General features: G+C 37.9%; 1 protein-coding gene across 3 annotated transcripts in view; it reads right to left on the bottom strand.

Annotated features, from left to right (window-relative positions):
- The window catches only part of sema3b (sema domain, immunoglobulin domain (Ig), short basic domain, secreted, (semaphorin) 3B), a 95,179-nt gene that overhangs the window by 11,511 nt on the left and 59,435 nt on the right, over positions 1–24,233 (bottom strand). For 2 of the 3 annotated variants that reach the window (XM_055048720.1, XM_055048719.1), the window contains 8 exons: positions 10,577–11,076; positions 8,771–8,928; positions 7,690–7,752; positions 2,336–2,455; positions 2,134–2,227; positions 724–843; positions 475–617; positions 265–379 (listed from right to left, as the gene is read on the bottom strand). In XM_055048720.1, coding sequence (XP_054904695.1) covers positions 265–379; positions 475–617; positions 724–843; positions 2,134–2,227; positions 2,336–2,455; positions 7,690–7,752; positions 8,771–8,928; positions 10,577–10,757 — 994 coding nt within the window. In that variant the 5' untranslated portion in view covers positions 10,758–11,076. Of the gene's footprint in view, positions 1–264; positions 380–474; positions 618–723; positions 844–2,133; positions 2,228–2,335; positions 2,456–7,689; positions 7,753–8,770; positions 8,929–10,576; positions 11,077–19,267; positions 20,038–24,233 lie in introns of those variants that run through there. The other variant, XM_055048721.1, reaches the window with a different exon arrangement.

The raw sequence follows: 24,233 nt of genomic DNA, 5'->3' as shown, positions 1-24,233 counted from the left end.
GGTGGTCTTGACCACACCACTACATATCATTCCAAATATCTCATATTTTTCCTACGCTGACTGGAAATCACTACAACAAAAGTTGAGGCACTGAAATCAGGTCAGCTTCTTCATGATTAGATTAACAGTCTACAAATTTTATTTGAGTTTCATGGAGAACGCAAACTTCACAGATTTTTGTATAAGATACTAAACCTAAAAATGTCCTTAAATGTGTAGATTCATTTGAGTATTTCTGCTTCAGAGTTTGCCCTGTACACTTACGCAGCTCGTCAAAGTAAGTGTCACTGCCATCAGCTCCTGGTACTGAGCAGATAAGACGGGTCTTGAGGAATGTTGTCCATTTGTTCACCAAACTTCTCTGTCCACCCATGTCATTCTGACAAAATAAAACTCAATTATAATCTGATTTTGCATAAACAGTTTTCATCCCAATTTTCCACATTGTTGGATGTTGATTAAGTGATCTCTCACCCTGCATAACTGTCCAATGCGTGAGTAAGTGGACTTTCCCAAACCTTGAGCTTCAACCGCTGTCTCCCGGAAGAAGAAAAATATCTTGTCGTCGTCTGGATTTTCACTCTCAGGGACCCAAAAGGAGCCAACAAACTTTGGTTCTGGTTGGCAGAATTAAAGGCAATTAACGCAGTGTCAGTCATCACTCCACATTGTCCCACCAGGGAGCTTGAAGCTTATTTACAAGACAAACAAAAGGACACACACCATTGAGCCAGCGTGAGTCGTGCTGTTCGGTGCGAATCGAGGGACGTTTGCCCAGACTTCTGAAGATGGTGAAGTCTCGTCCCATTAAGTCTGTGGCTACACCTGCATAAAGCTCATCACCTGGGAAACACAAATACTGTTGAGTCTGTGCCAGTTTCAGAACATGCATGATTTTTTTTTTACAGTTTGTCACATTGCAGCCATTAACCTCAACATGTTTTCAACATGTGACAAAGCGACAAAGTAATTTCTGGTAGGACACGAATGTTTTTCAATGAAAAAAGTAACTTAAACTGGAGATTGTGACACATTCAGTCTCTGAGTCAACACTTTCTAGAACCACCTTTTGCTGCAATTACTACATGATGTCTTTCGGGAGTATGTTCCCAACAGCTTTGTACAAAATGAGAGATTTAAACTGCTCATTGAAAAAAAAGGGTTCAGTCAAAGTGAAAGAAGAGTGACTGAAAAACTCAATAAATCTGCCCACTAAACTTTTATCATTATGACAATAACAGGTTTTCTTCCGACTTGGCGAGTATTTGGCTCCATCCGTCTTTCCATCAACTCTTTCCAGCTTTCCATGAAGAAGAAACACCTACACCCAGCATAACAACACTACCGTGTTTAACCAAGGAGGATGGAGTTGTCAGACTGATGTGCAGTGTTAGCCTCCCGCTTCACAAACATTTTCTCTCATCTGACCAAAGCACCTTCTACCACATGTCTGCTTTGTCCTCTATGTCTGTCAACAGGACTTGAAGTGTTTTTTCCACAGTGGTTTTCCTCTTGCTTCTCTTGCATGCAGACCAGACTTGGGCAATGGCAAACTAATGATTGTGCTGTCAGCAGATTAATTGATTAATGCTCTCCTCACCAGGCCTGTCAGTTTTAGGTTGCCACATTGTGATAGGTCTACCACTGCAGTCTTTCCATGTTGAGATTGCTGACTTAACAGTGTTGTGTGAGACCCACAAAGCTTGGGATATTAGTCTGTAACCTAACCTTGCTTTAACTGTTAAACATTTTCCCTGACCTGCCTGGTGTAATCCCTAGTATTCATCAAGCTGTTTTTTTTAGCTAATGTCATCTATCAAACCACTAAGTTGGTACTTACCAGTTTGGCTTCTGGAGGCCACTGGTTGCAGTGGATTAAGCTAAAAGGTATAGGGTGTACCTCTCCTTGTATGAGTTTGTGCTGATCTAGCACAAACAAATTTAATAAATTTAACAAATTTAATAAAATAGAGTTTGAGGTTGGAATTGCTAAATTTGAATGAGTTCAATGTTTACGAACATATTTGTAAGGATTTTCAATCTCAGTCCAAAACACAGCCCAAAATATGAAAACCTAACTAAAACAATCGAGTGAATAATCACGATGAGATAATGTTATATGGGTTCAGTTACCGATTAGCACAGAGGCAGCATTGTGTCGAGGATCGTATGGACTCTTCCCTTTCCCGTCCTCAACCTTAGAGGGGTCGATCCTAAACACATGGTCCTACCAGGAAACCAGAGCACAAAAAAAAATATTCTTATGCTACTTTAACCAAGCTCAACTGTGACGTGCTAGATCCATTTATGTTGGTTCCCTTAGTTTGTTCCTCACCTCCATTCTGTGTCCCACTTCCACAAAGGCACAGGTAGGGTGGAAAGCCCCGGTTCCACAGGCGTACAGGTGGGTTCGGTTATAGTGGTGCACAATCTTCACATAGTTCACACAGTCAGACTGAAACACACATAGATTGTCACTTTTTAAGTTTGATTGAAAGCTGATTTCTCTTTTTTGTGCCACTGGGTTTAATAATACTTCTAAACATCATGAACTACATATATGACCACAAATTTCAGGTTTTCACCAGGAGCTGTACCAGGCAAAGGTTGGATATTCTGTCCTTCAGCTTATTGATTCACATTCCTCACATAGCTCCTCAAGCTCTGTGCCTGTGGCAACACAACCAAGCTCTTAGATCAAACTCCAGCACACTGTTGTGACGCTCTTTGTGTCCTGGCTGAATACACACATGCCTGCAGAATGTTTTTATAAGGGTGTCTACAGCTATTAGTGTCTAAATCCTAATCAAAAATAATTAAAGTTGACAAGTTTACCTCAGATCTTTAGACTTTCAAATTAAGTCTCTAGTTGATCAACTATATAAGTGAACTAAACTAAAAGCTAACTTAAACAACAACAATACAAAAACACCCGATACTTTCAAAACCACTTCTTGTCATCTTTGCCATTTATTTTCCTGCACATACTCCACTTTCATCATCTTGACCTCTTTCTCTTCCTATCGGCTGGTGTGTTATTGACCCCAAAGAGCATCTGTCCTTCTCAGAGTCACGTTACAGTTAGCATGTTCTCAAGGGACAGCTAATGAATGACTTATGGCACGCTAAGAGACTACTAGATACATTAACTGTGCAACCTTAGAACAGTGAATCCTGAGGGGACTACCCCTTAAATAATGACAATGTGGACATAATAATGAGCATTATTATCATTAATGGCATTTTTCTCTAGAGGTACATCATCACGTACTGATCTGATTTGTTTGTAAAAAAAAAAAAAAAAAACAGCTGTGCTGTATGCCTTAGCAGCGATAATGGGCCAGAAATACAAAGTATCCATAGGGTTAATGCAGTGACACACAAAGCACTGGCAGCAAATTGTGCAGGTTTTCATTACACATACAATAGCAACAAGCATGGACACTAAGATAGGAAGGATGGAAGATGGAATAAGAAATTGAGGTTTTTGGAAAATTTGTGTTTGAACCTAATCAGATGTTTTGTTTTTTTGTTGTTTTTTTATTAGTGTCCAGTCCACAAAATTAGTTGGCTGTGGTAATGAAACCACCTTGGTTTAATTTCAAATTTAGACTTTTATATTTTGGCACAACAGTCTGGAACAAGATCCCACTCTAAAGTTTCAAAATGCAATAATAAAAATGCCTGTGATTGACAGTGATGTAACACCTGTAGCCTAAAAAGACTGCATTAAACTTTCCCTTAATTTGCCTGATAAAAAACATAAATTTCTGTCAATTTTATGGGATTCTCTCTGGAAGAATATGAGTGATCTCAATTGGAGAGTGAAAAAAATTATACAGTTTATAATTTATGTTTATATATAAGAAATGAAAAAAGTGTCCATTTCTCATCTGATCCTCCCAAAAATAAAAAATAAGTCAAATAACTGCCTGAGTTTCACAGTTTATAATATAATTTCTATATGAATTTACTCTTTATCATATCCCAAAATTTGAACTTGTGACAGACAGTTTACTAAAATTAAATATATCCCAAAGGGACAGGTTGAGCAAACAGATAAAGCTATATTCAAATGTGTCTAAAGTTTGACTCAGCCGTTTTAGTTGGAAGACGCTTGACATCCTCAGCCTACATGCCAGCCCTTAGTGTGTGAAGTTGGGTTTTTATTTGCATGTCTGTGTCATCACGTTGTAAGACAGTCTGAATAGCCGTGGTTCTTTGATGTGACAGGGGGAAAAAGACACAGGACACCATTTAAATGATGCTTAAGAGACACACAGGACAGGGACCAAGACTTATGCCAGCAATCACATTTGCTCAAAAGGGGGATTGGAGGATCTGTCTGTGAATGTGCTAGTGGGGGATGTTTAAGGGTTCAGTGAACCTACGACCTTTCACTGACTCATTAGTTGAAACAGTGAGCAAAGAAAGCAGCCTGTGACCTCAACACGGCCTCACTTGACGTCTCACCTTTGCCTCTTTAAAAGCTGTATCGTCCCATTGAGGATGTCTGTTTTGCTCTCCAACTTTTTGTCTTTTCTGGGGATTATTATCTTGATAGATCAATTTGTTTTCTCTCCTCTCATTTGTCTGTTTTGATAAATAACTGCAGCAATGTAAATTCTGCAATACTTTAATAAGTTTTATAAATATTTATTTTATTGTATTCATTCTTTTCTATTGCATGTTTCCCACATGTGTAAAACTCATGTTTTGGTTATCACAATATATCTTCAATTGCAAAGGAATTAGGGCTCATCTTTCACTTCCCTTTTAAACTGTAACTTTATGCAAATCAGGAACCTTCAACAAAGTTAATCGCTGGTTTTTGAGTTTACGCTTGACTGGGTTGGTGGTGCACCATAGATATCCATTAGATGCACAACACAGAACAGTGTAATAGCTCTGGACCACCTCTACCGATCAGGACAATGCAGCTGAATTGACCGGTGTGACATTTTTCTCCAGGTGTAGAGATCTGGAATTTGACTTCATACAAACTGTAAAGTAAATGGATTTTCTTCTAAAAAAATTGTTTCTTATTGATTCAACATTATCTCTGCAGTAATAATAGCAGTTAGTGTTCAAAAATGGCCTGAGAAAAACGACTCTGGTACAGAAAATGCAGTGACAATCATTTTCTACTATGGATTTAAATCCAGCTCAGTGTCACTCAGAGTCCTGAGTCAGACCAAGTGTCTCAGTGATGTGTCAACTGTTTATAGCTGCTGTCTAACTGTGTTTATGTGAACACGGCTCTGTTTGTTTGGATGCTTTCTTGTGTATGACTCTGTTTGAGAGATGAACCGTTGCGGTGCGGGCGATTGTTTCACTCAATTTACTGCCTTTTATAGTAAAGGCCACACGAGGTTATCACCCAAAGTGTTTTTAAGGTTTCCCACCTTAAAAACATGAAAGAGTTTGAAAATATCGGAAAAAAGGAAAATATTAACGTTATTTAGATTAAAACAGTTAAGTTGAAAACTTGTGTGAGGAGAACAGAGGATGAAGACAAAGAGTAGGAAAAACTGTGTGAGGTAGAAATTATTCATGGAGATGGATGGAAAAACAGACTTCTCTGTAATTTGGGTCAAAAGTGCAAGGTCAGGGCTGTTCCTGTGTGGGTGAGTTTCCACTTTGAAACCAGAAAAAATGAAGAAATGAGGAAGAAAAGTCTACAGAAGTAAAAAGTCAATCAATAAAACTAATTGTACATAAAGAGAAGTTTTTAAAAACGTTCTCATTCTTTTTTTCTGAAACTATTTCAATCCTTTTCTCACCACTTATCACCGCCATCATTACTTTCTCTTTCAGACACACAAACAGACTGAAACCTGAACATACACAGTCCATCTTCTGGTCATTTGAAACTGGAGCCTGGATTTTCGTCTGAATGGAGCTCGTTGTCTGTCTGCTACAGCTGTGTAATCACACTGATGACGGGTTTGCTTTACACTCACAAAGAAACACACAAGTTCTGGATACTTTATACACACCATATGGAAATAAATATAAACTTCATAATACACAGAGGAAATCAATTAAATATATAATGGTTTTGTGGCACCTCTCCACATTCTGATTGGACAGTAAAATATAAAACATATTAACTGAAAAAAAGATGCACAAAAATGTTACAAAGGACTTTAAACTCTTAAAGATGCATCGAACTGCATGTGATTCATTCCTGGGTGGTCATTGGTAATCCATAAATCAATAAGTGAAGTAGAACCAGATTTTACATGCATAAATAAATGCATGACAAGCTGTAACACCAGATCAAGATGAAAAAAAAAACAGTCTGTTTAAATTTAAACCACTGACCAAAGAAAAGATATTAAGTCCATGACAAATCAAATGTCCTGAATCTTGAACATAATTGCTGTAAGTTTTAGTCCCTTCAATGCTGTCGGTCAAGATCACAGAATATAGTATGTTTTAAAGAGTTACAGTTTTTTTTTATGTTATTCAATCTAAACGTGAACAGCAAATAAAATATATTCAGTTTCAAGCCAGTAATCACAATTCCATAAAATTAGTGTTTATATGAATATTCCAGCACACTATAAATAAACTGCTTTAGGTAAATAATGACAATGCCTTGCCTTCCAATGGATTTGAAGTATGGATAATTTGACATTAGCATCATAACTTTGAGATGCTGTCATATGCACTTCTATACAATGTCAGCTGCTCAAAAGTAGCAATGACAAAACATCAATATTATTTAATCTGAAGTCTGTTTAAACTGAGGAAGAATCACTCACATCAAAATGCTAAATGCTTGAAGTAAGTCCAACTGATTAGTTTCATGTTAGCATTCATGAAACTAATATTTACTTGACAACTCAGTGGTAATTAGAGACTGCTTCAAGTACAGAAACTACACCAGCTGATGATAATATTTTCTAGAAAAATAAAAAAGATGCTGTTGTTATTGTCAAATATTGTACCCTGTTCAAAGATATTTTTAATTGTACATAATTTATCTCAATATATGTGATATACAAAACAGGCAGATCAGTATTAGCATTTTCAATAAAATAATTTTTTTTCATCATATTCATACTGATGTAATGGGTCCATACGCCATCATACTCATAGTACAAGATGCTATGCCACAGCTCCAAAGTAATTTGGGTGTATAAGGCATCTACACCTTTGGGTTCTTAGGTGTGGGGAGGAAACAAAACAAATGTTTTTGACTTTTCATCAGAGTGTAAATGTCAGTCACATGAGGTTCAAAATAACTAGCTATTGAGGAAGTGATCTCACCACATGGTAGGTCTAAAAGTAGGGGTGCTGCACCTATTATTGCATGTTATCAGTTTACATGCTGTGATTCTGTCTTGTGATGACTCCCATGACTCTAGTGGATTAAAAGGTAGTATTGTGTTGGTCCGGGTAGGAGTGGACACCTCCATAGACTTTATTTTCATGCTCTGTATAAAGTGTGTGATGGCTGTAGGCTCATTAGAAGTCTGATGTTCTAAAGGTTCGTAAACAGAAAGTTATTATGTTGTACTTTGTAATTGTGCTTTTCAGCTGGAAAACATTTTTACTGACCTAGATCTTTACCAAGCTTGAGGTTTTGCTATTTTTATATTTTTCAGAGACACTTTGAAAAGCTTTTATTTTTGCCTTATTCAGAAACTGAAAAACAAATAAAAATGAAACAGGACTTACAGTAATGTCCTTGCCAGCCCAATTACACTCCTCTCTCCAGTCAACAGGAGCTGGCCAATAGATCTGAAAAATGGAAGAAAAGGTTAGAAATATATCAACCTTTCAAAAGATTTGTAATAATAATTGGGTTTTTTGGGGGGTTTTTTTAAGGAAAGGTACTGTCACTATTATAGAAACCTTTTATTTTTTTGTGAATTGTCATCATTCTAGCTCCCATTTCACTTCCTGTCTCTTCCCTCTGTCTAAGTCTGTCATTTCTGATTTCATCTCCTCTGATACCTTCTTCCCCTGCACATCTGACCACAAAGTGTAAAAGACATCAGCTATGGCGAACCTGCAAAGCTTGGCCATAAATCAAATTCACCCACATGCCAAAGTCCATCAAAGCTTTCAAATCTCACACGTCAAACGTGCAATTTACTCCAAACAGCTGTGAACACATGTTGCCACTAGACTGTGTTTTGCTTATGTGGCACACGTAACTATAGTTTTTGTCGGTAACACTGTACATTCTTATTGTAAAAGTACACTGGTAGTTCACTGAGTATTTTTAGGACATTGGAAGTATAAGTCTCTAACTTAAAAAGTAGATGATGACTATTATGTGTTGTTATGTCTGAAGTTTCTGTTAAAGAGTTGTTTTCTTTTCTTGTTTATTGAAAACGTATATATTTTTTTTATCTTCTCAATCCCACACTTACCTAACTCCCTGAGGTCTGAAACTGAGGTTTTCTCATCTTCAAATCCTTTTCAAACAATTGTGCTCTTGTTTGGAAGAGCAGACAAAACTAATTCCTAGAAAGTGAACAGTAAGCGTAGCTTGCAAAAGGTCTCATTTCCCAAGAGGATGTCTTTTGTTGCCAGAATTACACATTAATCTACTTTATGATAAGCATGAATGACAATAATCCATCTCTTTTTGGTTCAAATAAAATAATCTATTTCACAGCTTTTCTTTATCTTTTTCTTTATCTACTATCTGGACTCTGCAGAGGTCGCCAGTACATCTCAACATGATACCTATGTCACTAATTACAATCTATTGAAAGGGCTTCAATATTAAAGCATATTTGAATCTTACCTTATGTTCTTGTTTGGCAATGTTGTCCAATGAGAGTGATAGCAAGAAGTTTTTGGCCCCTACAAACAGCCTGCCCCTCTCTTCGTCCAGCAGCATGGCGCTGAAACAGCAGGAGCGCTCCAGCTCAAATCGCCGCACGCCATGGTACTGTTGCAATTCTAGAAAAAAAAGTTATTGATTAACCACGGCAAGCAAAATTTTGATGATATTTTTTAGATTATCATCTGCAGCATAAACATTTGGAAAATAAAGATTAGGTGATACATCTCTGTAGAAATAAAAATATTTGGGTACTAACTGTGTTGTTCCTTTTATCAGAGTTGCTACACTTGACATAGTTTAATGCTTATGCTTTTCTTGGTTAAATATCAAATATCAAAACAATGTATTGGATTGTTAATGATTTCTAATTATTAAAGCCAGCTTGCTGCAGGCCTACAATATTCTGCAGTTGATTAAAATATGTATTTTTTTTGTTATCTACATGCAATTTCAAGGCTGTGTGTCCCGAGGCAAGTGACTTATGAAGAGGACGGACACAATCCTCCGTCAGTAATGGTTTCAATGGAAAAAATGAGTGACTGTCGTTACAAAGTTGGCAAAAACAAATCTACGGGGAACGGTGCCCAGGAAAATCCAGCTTGTCTTTGAAAATTTAAGTTACAACCGTCCACCCAGGAAAATGGAAAAAAGAAAAGAAAAAAAAAAAAACTTGTTGGCCAGAGAAGTTAGAAAAATATCCTCCCCCATTGTCCTAACTTAAACAAGGAGTTTAAGAAAACAAGACCAAAGCCTTATTAATTTACACATTTAAAGGGCTTTATTAGCTTGTTATTGCTCTAACTCCAACATCATAAAAGGCAGCCTGCATGACATCAGGGACTTTCTTACTCAATCTTACTATCTTGCGGCTAAAACAACGTAGACTCCAATAAAAGACGTGTTGAATCAAAAAACTGAATGACAGGCCATTGGTAATGAATGGTGCAGACAACCTCATAAAACCAACTGTCTGGTTAAAGCTACTCTTGCAGCAGATATTTTGACATCTTTACTACTGACTAGTAGTAATTTTGCAGCTTACTACTACTAAGTTATAAGTTTACTTACAGCTTCAGTAAGTTAGTTACTTAAGCTATAAGCTTACTTGTAGTATAGGCTAGTTGCTAAGCACACAAAACCAATGCTTTAAAGAAAATGATTACTTTTTTTGTCTTACTCTGAAATACAATCATGTCGTTACTTGCTGATGCTTCAGCAGAAAAACTAAGAGTTTGTCAATTCAGCTACCATTTTAATTTGACGCACATTTTCTTTCAATCTATGACTGAATTGAAACAACTTTAGTTGCACACGAGACTTTTATTCCTAAGAAAAAATAAAATCTTATTGAGACACGATGAGGCCGTCACTCATTATGCTTACTTATTAAGCTTTTAATTCTCATCATCTTTTCAATTTGACCTACATGTCACCCTGAGTTGAAATTGAAGCCGGCACAAATTTCAGCTGGGAAGGCAGCTTGCAATGAACCTCTTGTCCTTCAGACTGACTTCAGACTGTAATTGCCAGTTTGAAGCGATGGCACACATCCCTGGTTTATGTGGTCATACTGGGCAGTTAGCTGCCTCCTCTAACATTAAAAAACTTGAAATGGATCAAACAATCATGCCACTGTATTTCCAAGCTGCTGGTGAAGGCATGCACACGTACAGTATTCAGTTGTGTCCGGTTGTTTGTTTTTTTGCTTACATCAGTAGAGTAGGATCAGGACAAACTGACCTTTGCAGAGAGACACGTCCTTACCTTTATATGAAAGTTTCATGCGTGGTGAGGAGGAGGAGGTGGGAGAGGAGGATGAGGAAGATGAGGAGGAGGATGAAGATGAAGCACGGGTTACTGAGCTGGAAGAAGAGTAAGCAGCAGCCATCCCGAGCACCAACAGAGAGCTGCAGGTGACCATCATCATCATCATCATGGTCATCATTTTGGCACTCTTTTCACAAACCGCTTTCTATCAAAAGCTAGTGTTTAGTGGCTTTGGCCGCTTTGAGTGCTGAGTATTTGTACCGAGAGATGATTTATTTATCTGGTTCCTGTCCAGTTCTATTTCATCATCACGCAAAGTGTTTCTCCTAATTGAAAAAAAAAAAAAAACCAAAAAACAGGTATCCTGGCTTGTGGTTGTCGTCAGACTTATTCCCAAGAGTTTTCTGGAAATATCCTCTGGTCCTCTTTTGAAGGACGACCCAGATCACCTCTCACATCCGAGACAGGACAAAATCATTCCGCCTGGACACAGGGACCTAAAAATAGAGACAGAGAGAGGGAGACGATTCAGAAAGGAGCTCTTCTTGTGCCAGGGATGCCCTTGTGTACACACACACATGCAAATACACACACAGTGAGGTATATTTAGTCTGAATCAGATTGATGCTCATGCCAGGGTGTGTCAATGCCAACCTCTATTATGGCAGCCGCACTATAATCCCTTCAGTTTACAGCAAGAACCAGGAACAGAGTTTAAATCTCACACACACACACACACACACACAAGCTGACCACAGCATGTATGAGATAGAGATATGTAGCGCCTACTGCCAAGCCGGGCACAACCTCTCCATGTCTCTGGCACAGTGGTAGAAGACCCACTCCCACTTTCCTTCTCCACTTTTGCAGACTGCATGAAATCCTCCCATTGGTGGTAAACCTGCAGCTGTGGATCAAGGTATCGCTGCTATGTGAGAGCTGAGTTTTTCAAAGCTGTACTAGAATATTCGAGTATTTATTTTGAATTATATATTGCAAAATCACATAACAGTTTATGAGTGTATTTAAGGATCTACAGAATTCAAGGTAAAAAATTGTCTCAGAAGAAGCAATGACTTGAGTTGGATATGTTTTCATTTGACTCTGCACAGCTGGTTCAGTAACCAGGTCATCGGTTTGTAAACTAATCAGTAGGAATGTATCCGTGTGGTGTTGTACTGCAAACACACACACACACAAACACACACCCACGCACACACACTTTTCTTCTAGAACTTTGGACTCTGCTGCTTGGCTGACAGAACAGTAAAGCTATTCACTGGAATCAGCCTCCTTCATTATATTACACCTCATAGTTTGTTGTTGAGGTTTTTAATTATGTTTATTATTATTATTATTATTATTATTGTCATTATTATTATTACAATTACTCTTCATCACTGCCTTTCATCAGTTTAAGAATTAGCGTCTTCTGTTATGTAAAAATTAAAATGAAATAAAAATATTTGAAATATTAAACAACTTTGTACCAGTGCTCAAAACTGAATGTCAATTTTTAACTACTAAAAGATAAATATGTAAAAGTTGAAAATAAATTGAAAGATGAGTGAATTATAGTAATCCCAGACTTCCCAGACAAAAGGAAGCTAAATTTCCTTTTTTTAGACTTTTACAGAAGCCAAGAAATCAAAGGGCCCAAAAAAAAAAAGAAGTTCAGTTGTCCTTCATGTTTTTCTTCAAACACTATTGCCATCAAATGCTGTGGTGGAGAATTAAAACACAAAGACAACTTCCACTCGCACACCGACACACAGCACAGCAAAGACGGCTGGCTTTCAGTTTTATGAATAATGGAGCTATTGAGGCAGTGAGACAGGAGAGCTCTCATAGGCTCATGGCTGCCAGTCCACAACACAACAGGGCAGAGCTGAAAGGAGTCATAAACTCCCTCGTACCCTGCAGTAAATAAACACACACAAACACGCATATGTGTGATGAATGGACAAAAGCATACATTCAAGTACACAAAACGTCACTTTCGTAGACTCAGCCTTTATGAGGTTTGATGCACAAACCTAAATAAGACGCAGTAGAAAAAAAACATTAAACTGTAAGCAATAAAGTGTTAAAATACGAAGCAGATAGAAAGAGACTGTGTGTGTGTTTGCGGACTCAAAGCTACAAAGATGCTCGCAATATTTTCAAGGAGATGGACGTCAGTGCCCTCGTCAGCTGGAGCGACTCGTGCTCAAGCGCAGTTCATGTCACGATTCCTGGGAGTGACAGAGGGTCCAGTGAAATCCTTACTCTCCTGTCGGCTTGGATAAGCCAAACAGCTGGTCCCATTGTCCCTCAGTCTCCCAGAGATGTGTGTATGTCTGGTGATGTTTTCTGTATGTGCTATCATCACTTTACAAGCATGGTTTCTCTGAACTAACTTGCTTATTTGAACAACGCACATCTCAGCACTTTGTTCTTCACACACCCACTCTTGAGCTTGAGAACTCCTTAAATCTCCTGAATGCTCCATACAGCATCTTAATAAAAGAAAATAAATAATAAAAAAAGGCTACCAGGCTCACCAACACTTGCATTCAGTTCGGCTTCAATGGACATGGAGCGGCAGCATGCCAAGAGGGAATGGATTAAAAATAAAGACAGACATCGATTCAAAGGGGGGGAGACGAGGGGTCAAACTGTCCTGTCAAAAACCAGCCTAAATAAGACGGGCAGACAAAGCAGGCCGCCTCCAGGGTGAGACGCGCCTTTGCAGAGAGAGGTTAGAGTGCAACACTATAGCACCAAGAGCAACAATGAGTGAATGAATATTAGCAACTTAACTTCTAGCCTTTCACAGGGTGGAACAAAGAATGAATGTTTGACACCCCCAAATTAATCCAAATGGTGGGTTTATGCTAATCACTAATGCAGGATCCTAATAATATTATATTGTCAGATAAGGAAGATTTTGCTCTTGCTCTATAAATGTAGCAATCCTGTTTTACAGCGACAGCTCTCACAACCGCCGTGATGTCATCTGCATGACTCTATTCTGATGCGAGGATCCAATGACCAAATGTTATGCTCAAATGTTAATTAAATCCATAAATAACATTAAATGCTGTTAAAGAAAGCACATTTAGATGGAAAACCTTGCTCAATATGGTGGTTCCAGTCGAGAACCCAACTTGGTTGTGTTAACAGAATCCAAGAATGGATGTGTCTATGTTCAACCCAGGATTTAATTAGCAAATTATCCCAATTAATATGGACTTGTTGACCAAGTTGTTTGAGTAAAGTGGCATAAGAAACAAAAAGAAAGCTCTGGAAACAAAAAGGAATTGAGGCACAGCACGTATCAACTCAGATGTAGGAACGTTTAGCTGAGAAAAGTAACGTTTAAACAATAAAAATAAACAGGTAATAATCACAAGACAAAGGCTGCAATGGGATGGTGCCATCTGATATCTGGGAAAGAACTGAAGGAATGATAAGAGCTGTGAAAAAGCGTGAAAGCAGAACTACATGAGTTCATAAATATATAACTAAAAAAATCAGATTTACAAGCACAAAGCAGAACTGAAAAGGCAGGGAGAGACAAAAACAGCATGTGAGACTGGAAGTGGAAGGAAGTTCAGAAAGGACAAGGCGTAGGGATTGGAGCACTTGAAGCCTGCAGCATGCCTGCATGCGTACAGTCCAATGAAAAGAATGAAAACGTATAGGGATAGAGAAGAAAAAAAAGCGTATGTGATGGAAAGAAAGGAGACAATTGTTTTGCCTGCAGAGAGAAAAGAGTTTCCCTGGCCAGCAACCAACAAGGCTAAGCCTCCCTGGGACCAAGAAATGAAAGGCAGGAGAGATGGGTGGAAGAGAAGGAGCGAGTGAGGCGGAAGGAGGGGTCCACACTTTAAAGAGCAAAAATGCCAAGCAGCAGGTATCTGGTGGCTTTTGGCTCATTTTGATTGGCAGGAGACATTGAGGACAGGAGAGTTAGAGTGGTTAGCTTTAAAGGGATTTTACATCTCCGCACCATGTCAGCATATAATCACATGTATTGCTCTGTCGAAAAGAAGGAAAATCTTAAGAAGGGATAAGAGTTGAACTCAAGGAGTGACTGAAAGGGAAAGAAGGCACAAAAACACAGAAAGAAAAAAGCTCAATCTGAAGAGTTAACTGCTGCACAAATGGGAAATACAGAGTTTCAACAAAGAAGCTACTTGTTTGGTGAAAATGAAAGCACAGATTTCACACACATACATTTTTCTTCCTGTTAATTTACTTTACAGAATCTTTTAAACATGCTAACTCGTTCATGAATTTATTTAGGGAGATCTAATTACATGGGTTTATGGTTTTACGCTGAGCTTTATACCACATAACTCTGAAGCTGTGTAATCCAATAGCTATGCTACATGCATCTCTTTGTGTGTTCTGGCCCTTTATAAGTTTGGCATTAGGTATACAATTATAACAAGAGAATGAAACAAATAGCAAAATGCTTTCCTTTTTTCCATTAGTCTGCAAAATATATACATTAGCCTCTTTATTTTTCCATTGTTTATATTCTACCTGCTTATCATTGCAGAGTGTGGGGCTGGTGTCCATCTCCAGCACTCAGTGGAGGAGACGTGTGTTTTTTATTATTCATTTTATATGAATTTAGAATATTTTTATTCAAGTATATATATATATATTTTCTTTTGTTAAAAATTCAAAGTATTAATTATTTCAACCTAAAATTAGATGAAAAAGTAATTTTATTTTAACTTGTGATTAGCTTTACACACAAACATAAATTAATTTTTTCTACAAGCACTTTCTTTAGGAGGAGCAAATGCCAAAATGTCTCTTAAGATTGTAAAGTTACATACTCCTGTGCTTTGTTGTGCAGCAAAATGGGTTAAAATGAAGCCTCAAGATGTAAAAGAAGGAAAACAATAGGTCTGGTGATTAATATTTTGTTTTTATCTGTTGTTTTATCCGTTTGGACAACCTATCATTCACAGACAACAGGCTATGGTTCAAAAATAACCTTGGTCAGCAAGGTCCAAGATACTCGCCTTTTTCTGACTTTCAGCTCTAGTAGCTGAAAGACTGCACCCTTAGCATTCTTACACACTAATTAATGAGGCATGTAAAATGTTGGATGTGACTTGTGCAACATTCCAGCTTGCTCTGTCAAACAAAACCCATGCTGGAAAAGCTCCATTAGGAGCAATTGTTGTGCTTTGATTCAGAGGAGATATTCAGCCTTGGAAAGGCAGGTGCAGTTGGAGAAGCATGGCAGAACGTGGACATGCTGCAGATTGCTGCAAACAAACCCGAGGCGGGAGCAAAAGCATGGAGCGGCTACTGTGAGTTTAGGGCAGCATTTATAATTACAGGTAGGTGAGGAGTGCTTCATTTCTCCTCTGCATGTTCAAAAAATGAAGCGCACAGATCACCAGTGGTGTGAAAAATGTTTAGGTTAGTGATGATGAACTAAGCTGACAAAAATTGATTAATTTGCACCAGCACTTAAAATGAATAAATCACATATGAAGGTTGAAAAAACAATTTTTTACTAATCCTTTGTTTCCGCTTCATAAGCCTGGAAGTACTGCATTGCTTTTGGTGACTTTTCGCAGCAGCACCTTCGAGTTCACGCATTCTCTTCTAAATACGATCTCAAACACACCCAAGTACAATAATCAAAGTGAAACAGTTTCTCAACAAAAGATAAACAGTGTTCATGGGATTTTATGCTGAAACAAGGTAAAGCAGTAAATGAAAGGCGATTAGAGGCAAATAAACTGAGCGCTCTAAAAGAAACTCTGTAAATGAAGAAGCAGTGAGACCGCAGCACTCTGCTGGTTGCTGGTGCCGAGCCATCTGGCCCTGCAACATGACGGGGAAGTTTCCCAGCCGGTGAACCTGTGGCTAATCTTTGTTTGATTTGGATTAATTATTCCTAGTATCGGAGGCTTAAATCGGAAAAAGAAATGTTTCAATTGGAGTGGGTTCAATTTACAGTGAGGATTAGAGTTGCTTTCTGCTAAATGTGTCTCTAATTGTGGCTGTTTCCACTGGTCAGGTCAGTCAGGATGGACTGAACTAATCTTACTTTTGATAAAAGTGTGGAGATGTAGAGATCAGGCTCTTATGTAGCTTTTGAGTTTTCTTCAGATCTGCCCATTGTGATTTTAACAAATTTATATATTTTGTCATAAGAAAAATAATGTATGAATGAGAAAAAAAGGTTCTGAAGCAGTTTCTATTGATGCATCCAAACACAATGTCCTGAATCATTAGGTGATCTTTTGTAACAAAACTTACATTAAAGTTTCTGTATTTGTCCTGCCGATCACTGATCAGAGCCAATTAAGGAATAATTGTTAAAATACCTCACCCTTGTGGTTTAGTAAAGTATTCTCATTAAATTAGAATAAAGGTGCAATGACAGTAAATGAAGTTTACTATAATTGCAATTGAGCCAAGCCGTTAGCATACTGTGTGGGAAACAGAAGCTGCTGTGAATCAAGACGCTGCAGAGCTGCCTCTGGTCTTCTGACTGGATCTGCTCCAAAGAGCTCTCAGAGGAGAGACAACTCACTGCTGTAAGTGAAACAAGATCTCAGCTTTCATTGTAGTTCTGTGAAGAAAAATCCCACAAGCAATCAACAAAACATGAAAGATACTTTGATATGCAATGGTTCGGGAATAGTATTGTTGCACACTTTGAGGTTCTAAAGACAGCTGGCTGAGTAAAGCTTTAACAGCTGTTTTGTCTTCTTCAGATGGTCCATCTCTATGCAACTAAAGCAACGACATATCAAGGAGAATCGTAGAATCAGTTATAAATAAACGTGACACTTACCCAAATCTTAACCAAGGGTTGTTGCGGAATTAAATGATCACAATAATTTTGTCAAAGTGACTATTACTTTCAAAATGAACTTCTCTGGCAGATGTTTTAGCTATTTATTAAGCTATTTATATGAACTACAAATGTTAAGGAGCATACTTTAAGTTTGACATCCTGAATCTTAGTTTGACTCTTATTTTTTACTCTTAAGCATAAAAGAAACAAAAACTTGAGACATAACCAAAGATAACTGAGCGCAGCACAACATGCAGAGCTACGTTTAAGGGTTATTTCACAGTCTGAACTTCACTTTTCCTTTCTAAAACCTAAACTATTTGGACTCATCAAACTTGTTGGCCTGGTTAGAATTGGATAATACAATATTGAACAGAGATCTTTGAAAATAAGATTTTTAAAACTGTTATTCTATTTTTGTTAAAAACATAAAAGGGGATCACTTTTAGCAGAAGGGCTTTACAAAATGTAGAAAAGCATAAAAAGCTCAATGCATAAGCTAAATTTTCATGCTGCCTTTTTTTATTTTTTTTACACCAAGTACACATTTAAAACTAACAGTCTGTGATCTGTGAAAGATCTATTGTGCAAGAAAATTTGGACTTTTAGATTCTCCATAAATAATCCTAGAAAGTCTTTTCTGCTCATTCTTGTGAGTAAGTATCATGTATGACCTTTTACCCACAGTCAGTATTAGACCAAGACATTCAGGCAGCAGCCCTGATATTTAGTGAGTAGTCCTTTATTCCAACCATTGACTGTTTATACTGGCTAACCCAAGCAGGGAGGGAGGGAGTCTCTTATTCCACTTGGGATCAAATTTATCAATATAAATTTAATAAAATAATTTACTTAGACTGTAAAATATGATTTGAATGCTTACATAAAACCTGAGCAGATTTGTTTGCCTGTTCTCTGTGTGTGTCACAAAACCTAGCTGCATGGCTTCAATATGACAGACATACATGTGTGGTGCACCTTATTGAGGATGTGGTTTCCACCAGTTATACTAACATCTGTGTCCATGCATGACATTACATTAAATGATATATTTCAGGTATTTGACAGTTTCTGAATGTATGTGCTAAACACTGAATGCATTGTTAAAAAATTGTGAAGAATTTTAAAAATGGTAAAAGTGATAAATGTTGTTAAACTGTACCACCAGTTTGTAGTATCCATACAAAATATCACTTTTTGTTGATAAAATTGTACGACAGTGAATGTCTAAAGAATCAATTCTGATAAAACAACTGATGTATCAGATACATTTATAAAAACAAAAAAAATAAACTGTCGAAAATGTAATGTGTCAAGTTTTAAAGAATGAAAATGCCTGTGTCTTAGAAAAGTATGTTTATGCATGATGAGGGACAAAATGTCGCATCCCGCTGCAGAAACAGGAGACTTAAAACTGTTTCTTCTAAAAGAATCAGGTTTATTTGATCCAACTTGGCACATTAAACTGAAATGAGACATTCACAAAAAGACACACAAAAGTCTTCTGCCAAAGCAGATAAATAAAGATAGGAAATTGTTTCTTTTTTATCTTTAAAAGTAGTTTTTTTGTGTGTGTTTTACTCTTGATGCTATGAAACACAGTGAAAAGATTGTGGTCATTTTTCAAATTTATTTCACATTGGAAAAATCAGACCAGGCAGACCATAACTCATACAACATGTCTGCTACTGATTTCATTTTAAATGACAGAAAAATGACTTTGCTATCTAGATAAATTAAAATACTTTCAGACTGAGCTAAGCCCCAGGTTCCTCACCATGCCTCCAGTAACACCCCTATTATTAAGCTAATGTCATTCAAATACAAAAACACTTGGGTTGTTTCTGCAAGCGATTAAAACTCACCTTCCCATCCAGTTCCAAGAGATAAAAATCTGCAAAGACTCAGAATTGTCCTGGTGAGGATCAGCATCCACCTGAGCCCTTCATGCCTCTTGTTGCACTTATCGATTCCAGTATGTGAAAAACTTTTCTGTCGTTGGTACTATCAAAGTTATTGCTCATGCACACCTTTTCACTCTTGCTGAGCTCTTAATTTCCATTAAAGGTTTAACATTTCTCAAGTCAAAGTAGGTAAGGAGGATGAAATCTTAATTACTTAAATCGCAATAGAACTCAGAAAGCGGGTAAATACAAAAAACCAAATTTAGCAATCCTGGAAGAACCTCTGGAAAAAATAATATTGGTAATTCCAGTGAAGATGAGAGAAAGAGTGAGCAGCTCTGCAGTCCTGGCTTGGTGAAAAATAAAAGTCCATTTAATCTTTAAAAAAAAAAAAGTCCTATAAGCAGCTGTAAGTTGAAAAGCGACGCAGAGATCTGAGTATTCCCCTGGCTGCAGTCAGCCACACTGATGAACGACTGCACTTCAGCTCCTCTTAAAAAAAAAAAAAAAGAAACAGAGCGCTGTGCACACACATAAAACTCCTCTTAACACACACACTGAGAGTTCAAACACACACACACAGACAGGGAGTTTTCACAGGAGCTGAGTGGAGCAGAAACGCTCAGAGGGAGAACAGGCTGAAAGAATGAGCCTAATTTAAAAGGGGAGAGAACGGATGGGAGAGAAAGATGGAGGGAGGGGTTGAAAAGAGGAGAAAAAAAGGTGGGAGGTGAGAGGAGGGGCGTGGAAAGGGCCAGAGACATGGGGTGGGCTGTTCTTCTCTACGAGTATGAATGCTACTGTATATTTATGTAGCTACCTGGGTGAAACGGTTTCCTCTTCTGCCCTTGATTGTGACGAGAGACTTTAACAAACCGCTGAAGGCAGAAAACCTCAACTAAGAAAACTCCCTTCATAAAGCACTCACTGTTAAACACTGCATGACTTTTTCCCAAAAGGCACCGGAAAATCTAAAAGGTTCTCCCAACATAACCTCATCATACTTTCCACGTGGCTTCCCATTGTTTTTGGTTTTATTGCTGCTTTTTAAATCAAGACGTCTGCAGTGGCTTAGTGGTATGAAACTTCAGACTCTGTTGGAGGAATGAAGAAAAAAATGCAATTCTGAGAATTTGGGTGAAATCAATATCACATTCAGACGGAAATCTGACCATTTTTTATTTTTTTTCTAAAAGAGTCGCCAATTACATCAACACGTCTCCAACTGATTCTGTTTGACACACATTTCAAACAAAGACTTTTAGCGAGAATCACCTCACACAGTGTGACATGCGATGAAACAAGCAAGTTGTTGCACAGCTCTCATCTGTCAAGGCTTAAAAACTTGGCTGTAATCGCTGGAAGACGTGACTTGACACTTACTCTGACCAACACAAGACTTCCCTCTAAAGACTTTGTGTGTCGCTATATGAAGATAGCAGAACCATTTGGATTGAAATCTGTGTAAACATGTAGAGATAAAAAAGCTTTCCAGACAAGTAAGAACGGTTTAGGCTGACACCACAATGCCACACACTCTGATCCACGCCCAGTACGAGGGTAATTGGCGAACGTTTGTGGCATATGGGGGTTTACATCATCTTGTGGTCATATCACATGTGGGTCTGTCTTTTGTTGTAGTTCGATACTTGAAGGTTTTTGGCAGAAAAAAATTATGAGAGCTCAAGAATGGAGAATTAGATACAATAGTCACATCAGGAAAAAGACTAAAGTTTTAAAGATATATCAGGATTTTCAGTCTCAGCCCTGTGCCTCTACTCTTTCCTATGTCAACTGTTGATGAATAAGACAATCTACAGAGTAACCCTTTTGGCTGAAAGAACTCGCAATTGGCTGCAAATAAATGCCACAACTGAGTGACGGGCTCCACTGTACAACTCACAAACCTGAAACTATTTAAGCCTGCTCCCAATAGGGGTTAGAATCAGACTGCCTTACTAAAGTATGTGTATGTATTTCTGCCACAATACCAGAGAATCATGAAGTGCAGCGTTTCAACACATTGTATGCATTTGACATTAAATGACTCAAACTGCAGGAGATGCAGATAAACAGATAACTCCCGCAACACCGGCTCTATATGCACAGAGGTCATCCAGATATAAAACCTATCACTGTCTGGGGATTTTAGTTGTGATTTTGGCTTTCCATGTTGGAATCCCAATATCTTGGGACGTACTTCTGGACTTTTGTCGACTTTGGATTCAGAAATTCCAACTTCACAAAAACTAACCACGAAGCATTTGTTGTTTCCTTTTCTCTTCTTTTCCTCCATTCGTCTGATTCATTTGTATGTTAAGATTCCCTTTAAACGATTAAGGTGACTCAGGCTATTAAGAAGATTATTTCCAGTCCATACTGACTTCAATCCAGAATCTAATTGACCAGATGTGCCAACAGAGTTGTTGGTTAGAGTCTTACATTAGCATCAATATTACACTGATTGTTTCTCCAGCATTCCAGCAGCAGGTACCACACTGCACCTGGCAACCAGGACTCATTCACCCTCTCGAACACACACAGCCCACTGTGACTCGATCAGGGGTCTCACATCAGGGTGCGCATAAAGCAAGGGTGGGCTCTGTCCTCAGGTTAGCAGGGCAGTCCTCATACAATGCACACTCATCTCCAGGGCTCTAAACACTTTCATGCACATTGGCATTTGCACAATTAAAGCTATATGTATGTCTCGACCCTGTGCCCCGCCCCCTGCTGACCTGTCTGTCATAAACCAGCCTGATGTCTCTACAGGCTACAGAGTGAGCTCTGTGATCATGACAAAAGCCTTTGTCTCAGCTAAAGCTTCTGTGCTATTGAAATAGATGAGGGTCCAGTGGCCTAATTGTCTCCAGATCAGCCTCTGTTTTATTGCAAGTCACTGAACCAAAATGATCTTTATGTCGGAGCGGACCAGCGTCTTCTTATCAGAGCCTATCTTCTTGTCTATTTATTACTCCATCACAGTCTCAAAAGGTAACAACAGAATACATAGGAGGCACTAAACTGCATCCAGAAGTAATCGTGCTTACCTCAGCCAGGGCAGCTGAGGTAATACGGATCAGCTGGATTGTGTTTTGTAAATTGATACGTTGTTTTGTTTTATCATATGTTTCAGGTTACATAATTTGGCAGGCAAGAACTCTCACATGACTTCTCTAATAACTTCCTCTTTTTAGACATTTTTAGAAACGTCAATCATGTGACTGAGTGCGCCCTTTCAGCTGGAGCAACGCCAACTACGCCCTCTTAAGGAGATTTTTTCAGAGGTGACAGTTTCATAAAAGGATTCTAGAAAAAGACATTAAATCAGCCCTGATTTAACCCGATTAAATGAATTTAGGACAGCTGCTTAAAAAAAAAAAAAAACTTCTGAAATAAGCTTAGTACATATTTCAAGACAGAGTCATGTAACTCTGGAGGTGCAGTAAAAGGTTGTACAATATTCATACTAGGTATTATATAACCAGCACAGCTGAATATACTTCTTGAAACCAAAATCTTGTATCACATATTTATCTCAGCAGCTCTGCTGTGGCAAATGTAATGTGACATTTAATGATTTTCAGAGTGAAGGTCCTAACTGTTGTATATCTAATGTCAGACTTTTTCTACAACCTAACTGGGTTTGTATACAGTAATGCAATGAAATGCAGGTCTCAAGAATCTGTAGAGATACCATGAACCACTTGGTTGCTTCGCTCATTAATCACGTTAATCATGCCTGGTCTGTAAGTTCAGGTGAATGTCCATGCCTTCTTTGCTTTGTTGCCGCACTGTACCATTTCCATATTTGGGTAATCCATAGAAAAGCGCTGCATCCAAAGCTCAGGATATTGTTTTACAACCTAACTGTGATGTAAAACTCTCCATCGCTTTAGTTTGGACATTTCTTCCAGGTCTTCATAATGTGGTTTGTTCACCAATGTTCTGCCAAGAAATTTGCTAATGAGGTGACTTTTGGAGGCGGTTAAATAAAAATGCACACCACATTTTTTAGATTTCTTGCTTGTCGAAAAATATTAAAAATCATTCTGTGTTTTCCTTTGAATTCAGAATTCTCTACCACTTAATGTTAGTTGGGCACAAATTATTCCAAATAAAATACAGTGAATTTTGTTTTTGTGAAATAGAAAGATTGTTCAAGGGTATGAATACTTTTATAGTATTCAAATCCAATGAATCCTATATTTTGTGTTGAACCATTGTGATCTTCAATGTGACTGTGAATTAATTCAGTGGATATACGTTTAGTTACTCTAATTTTCAAATAATTAAGTTAATCATTAATAAAGTCTATTACGATTACATTTCAAACAGTAAAAACTGATGCTTAATGTAATTCAAAAACGTGGATAACACTAGTGTTGTTAAAAACAGCAGTGCATTAACACGTATAAACCTTTATAAACAGATATTAAATTATCCATATTTAATGTGAAAACAATCTACTGAAGCTGAAGTGCAATTTGAGTGAAACAGCAGAGTCCCCACAGCCAAGAGGCTCAGCAACCTTCACTGCCAAGTAAGAAAACAGAGCCTGACTTCATTTTGGCTTCTAATACTCTGAACCCAACTTAGCAACAATGATATTAGATTAGCTATTAGATATTTTTCATTATTGCTTAATCAAATTAAGCATGCTCACCGGGTGCATATAAATATATTAATGTTGCACTGACTCACTTCTGAAGTCAACCTTGAACAAAACACCCAGAATGAAAGGGAAATACCAACACCACAGTGCTGGAGGATCACGCTTCATTGCACTTAATGATACCATATTGACTTTAAAAACTGCACCTATTACCATAAGTGCTGTGGAAGCAGAGTATTGCTGTTGGAATAGATTCCCTCAGCAAAAATATTAAATCCAGGCTTTTATTTAGACAGGCTCCTTGCACAGTAC

Source organism: Poeciliopsis prolifica, unplaced genomic scaffold (genome assembly GCF_027474105.1).
Source record: "Poeciliopsis prolifica strain line A6 unplaced genomic scaffold, Auburn_PproV2 SCAFFOLD027, whole genome shotgun sequence".
Taxonomy (NCBI): domain Eukaryota; kingdom Metazoa; phylum Chordata; class Actinopteri; order Cyprinodontiformes; family Poeciliidae; genus Poeciliopsis; species Poeciliopsis prolifica.
This window is presented reverse-complemented; position numbering and strand designations above follow the sequence as displayed.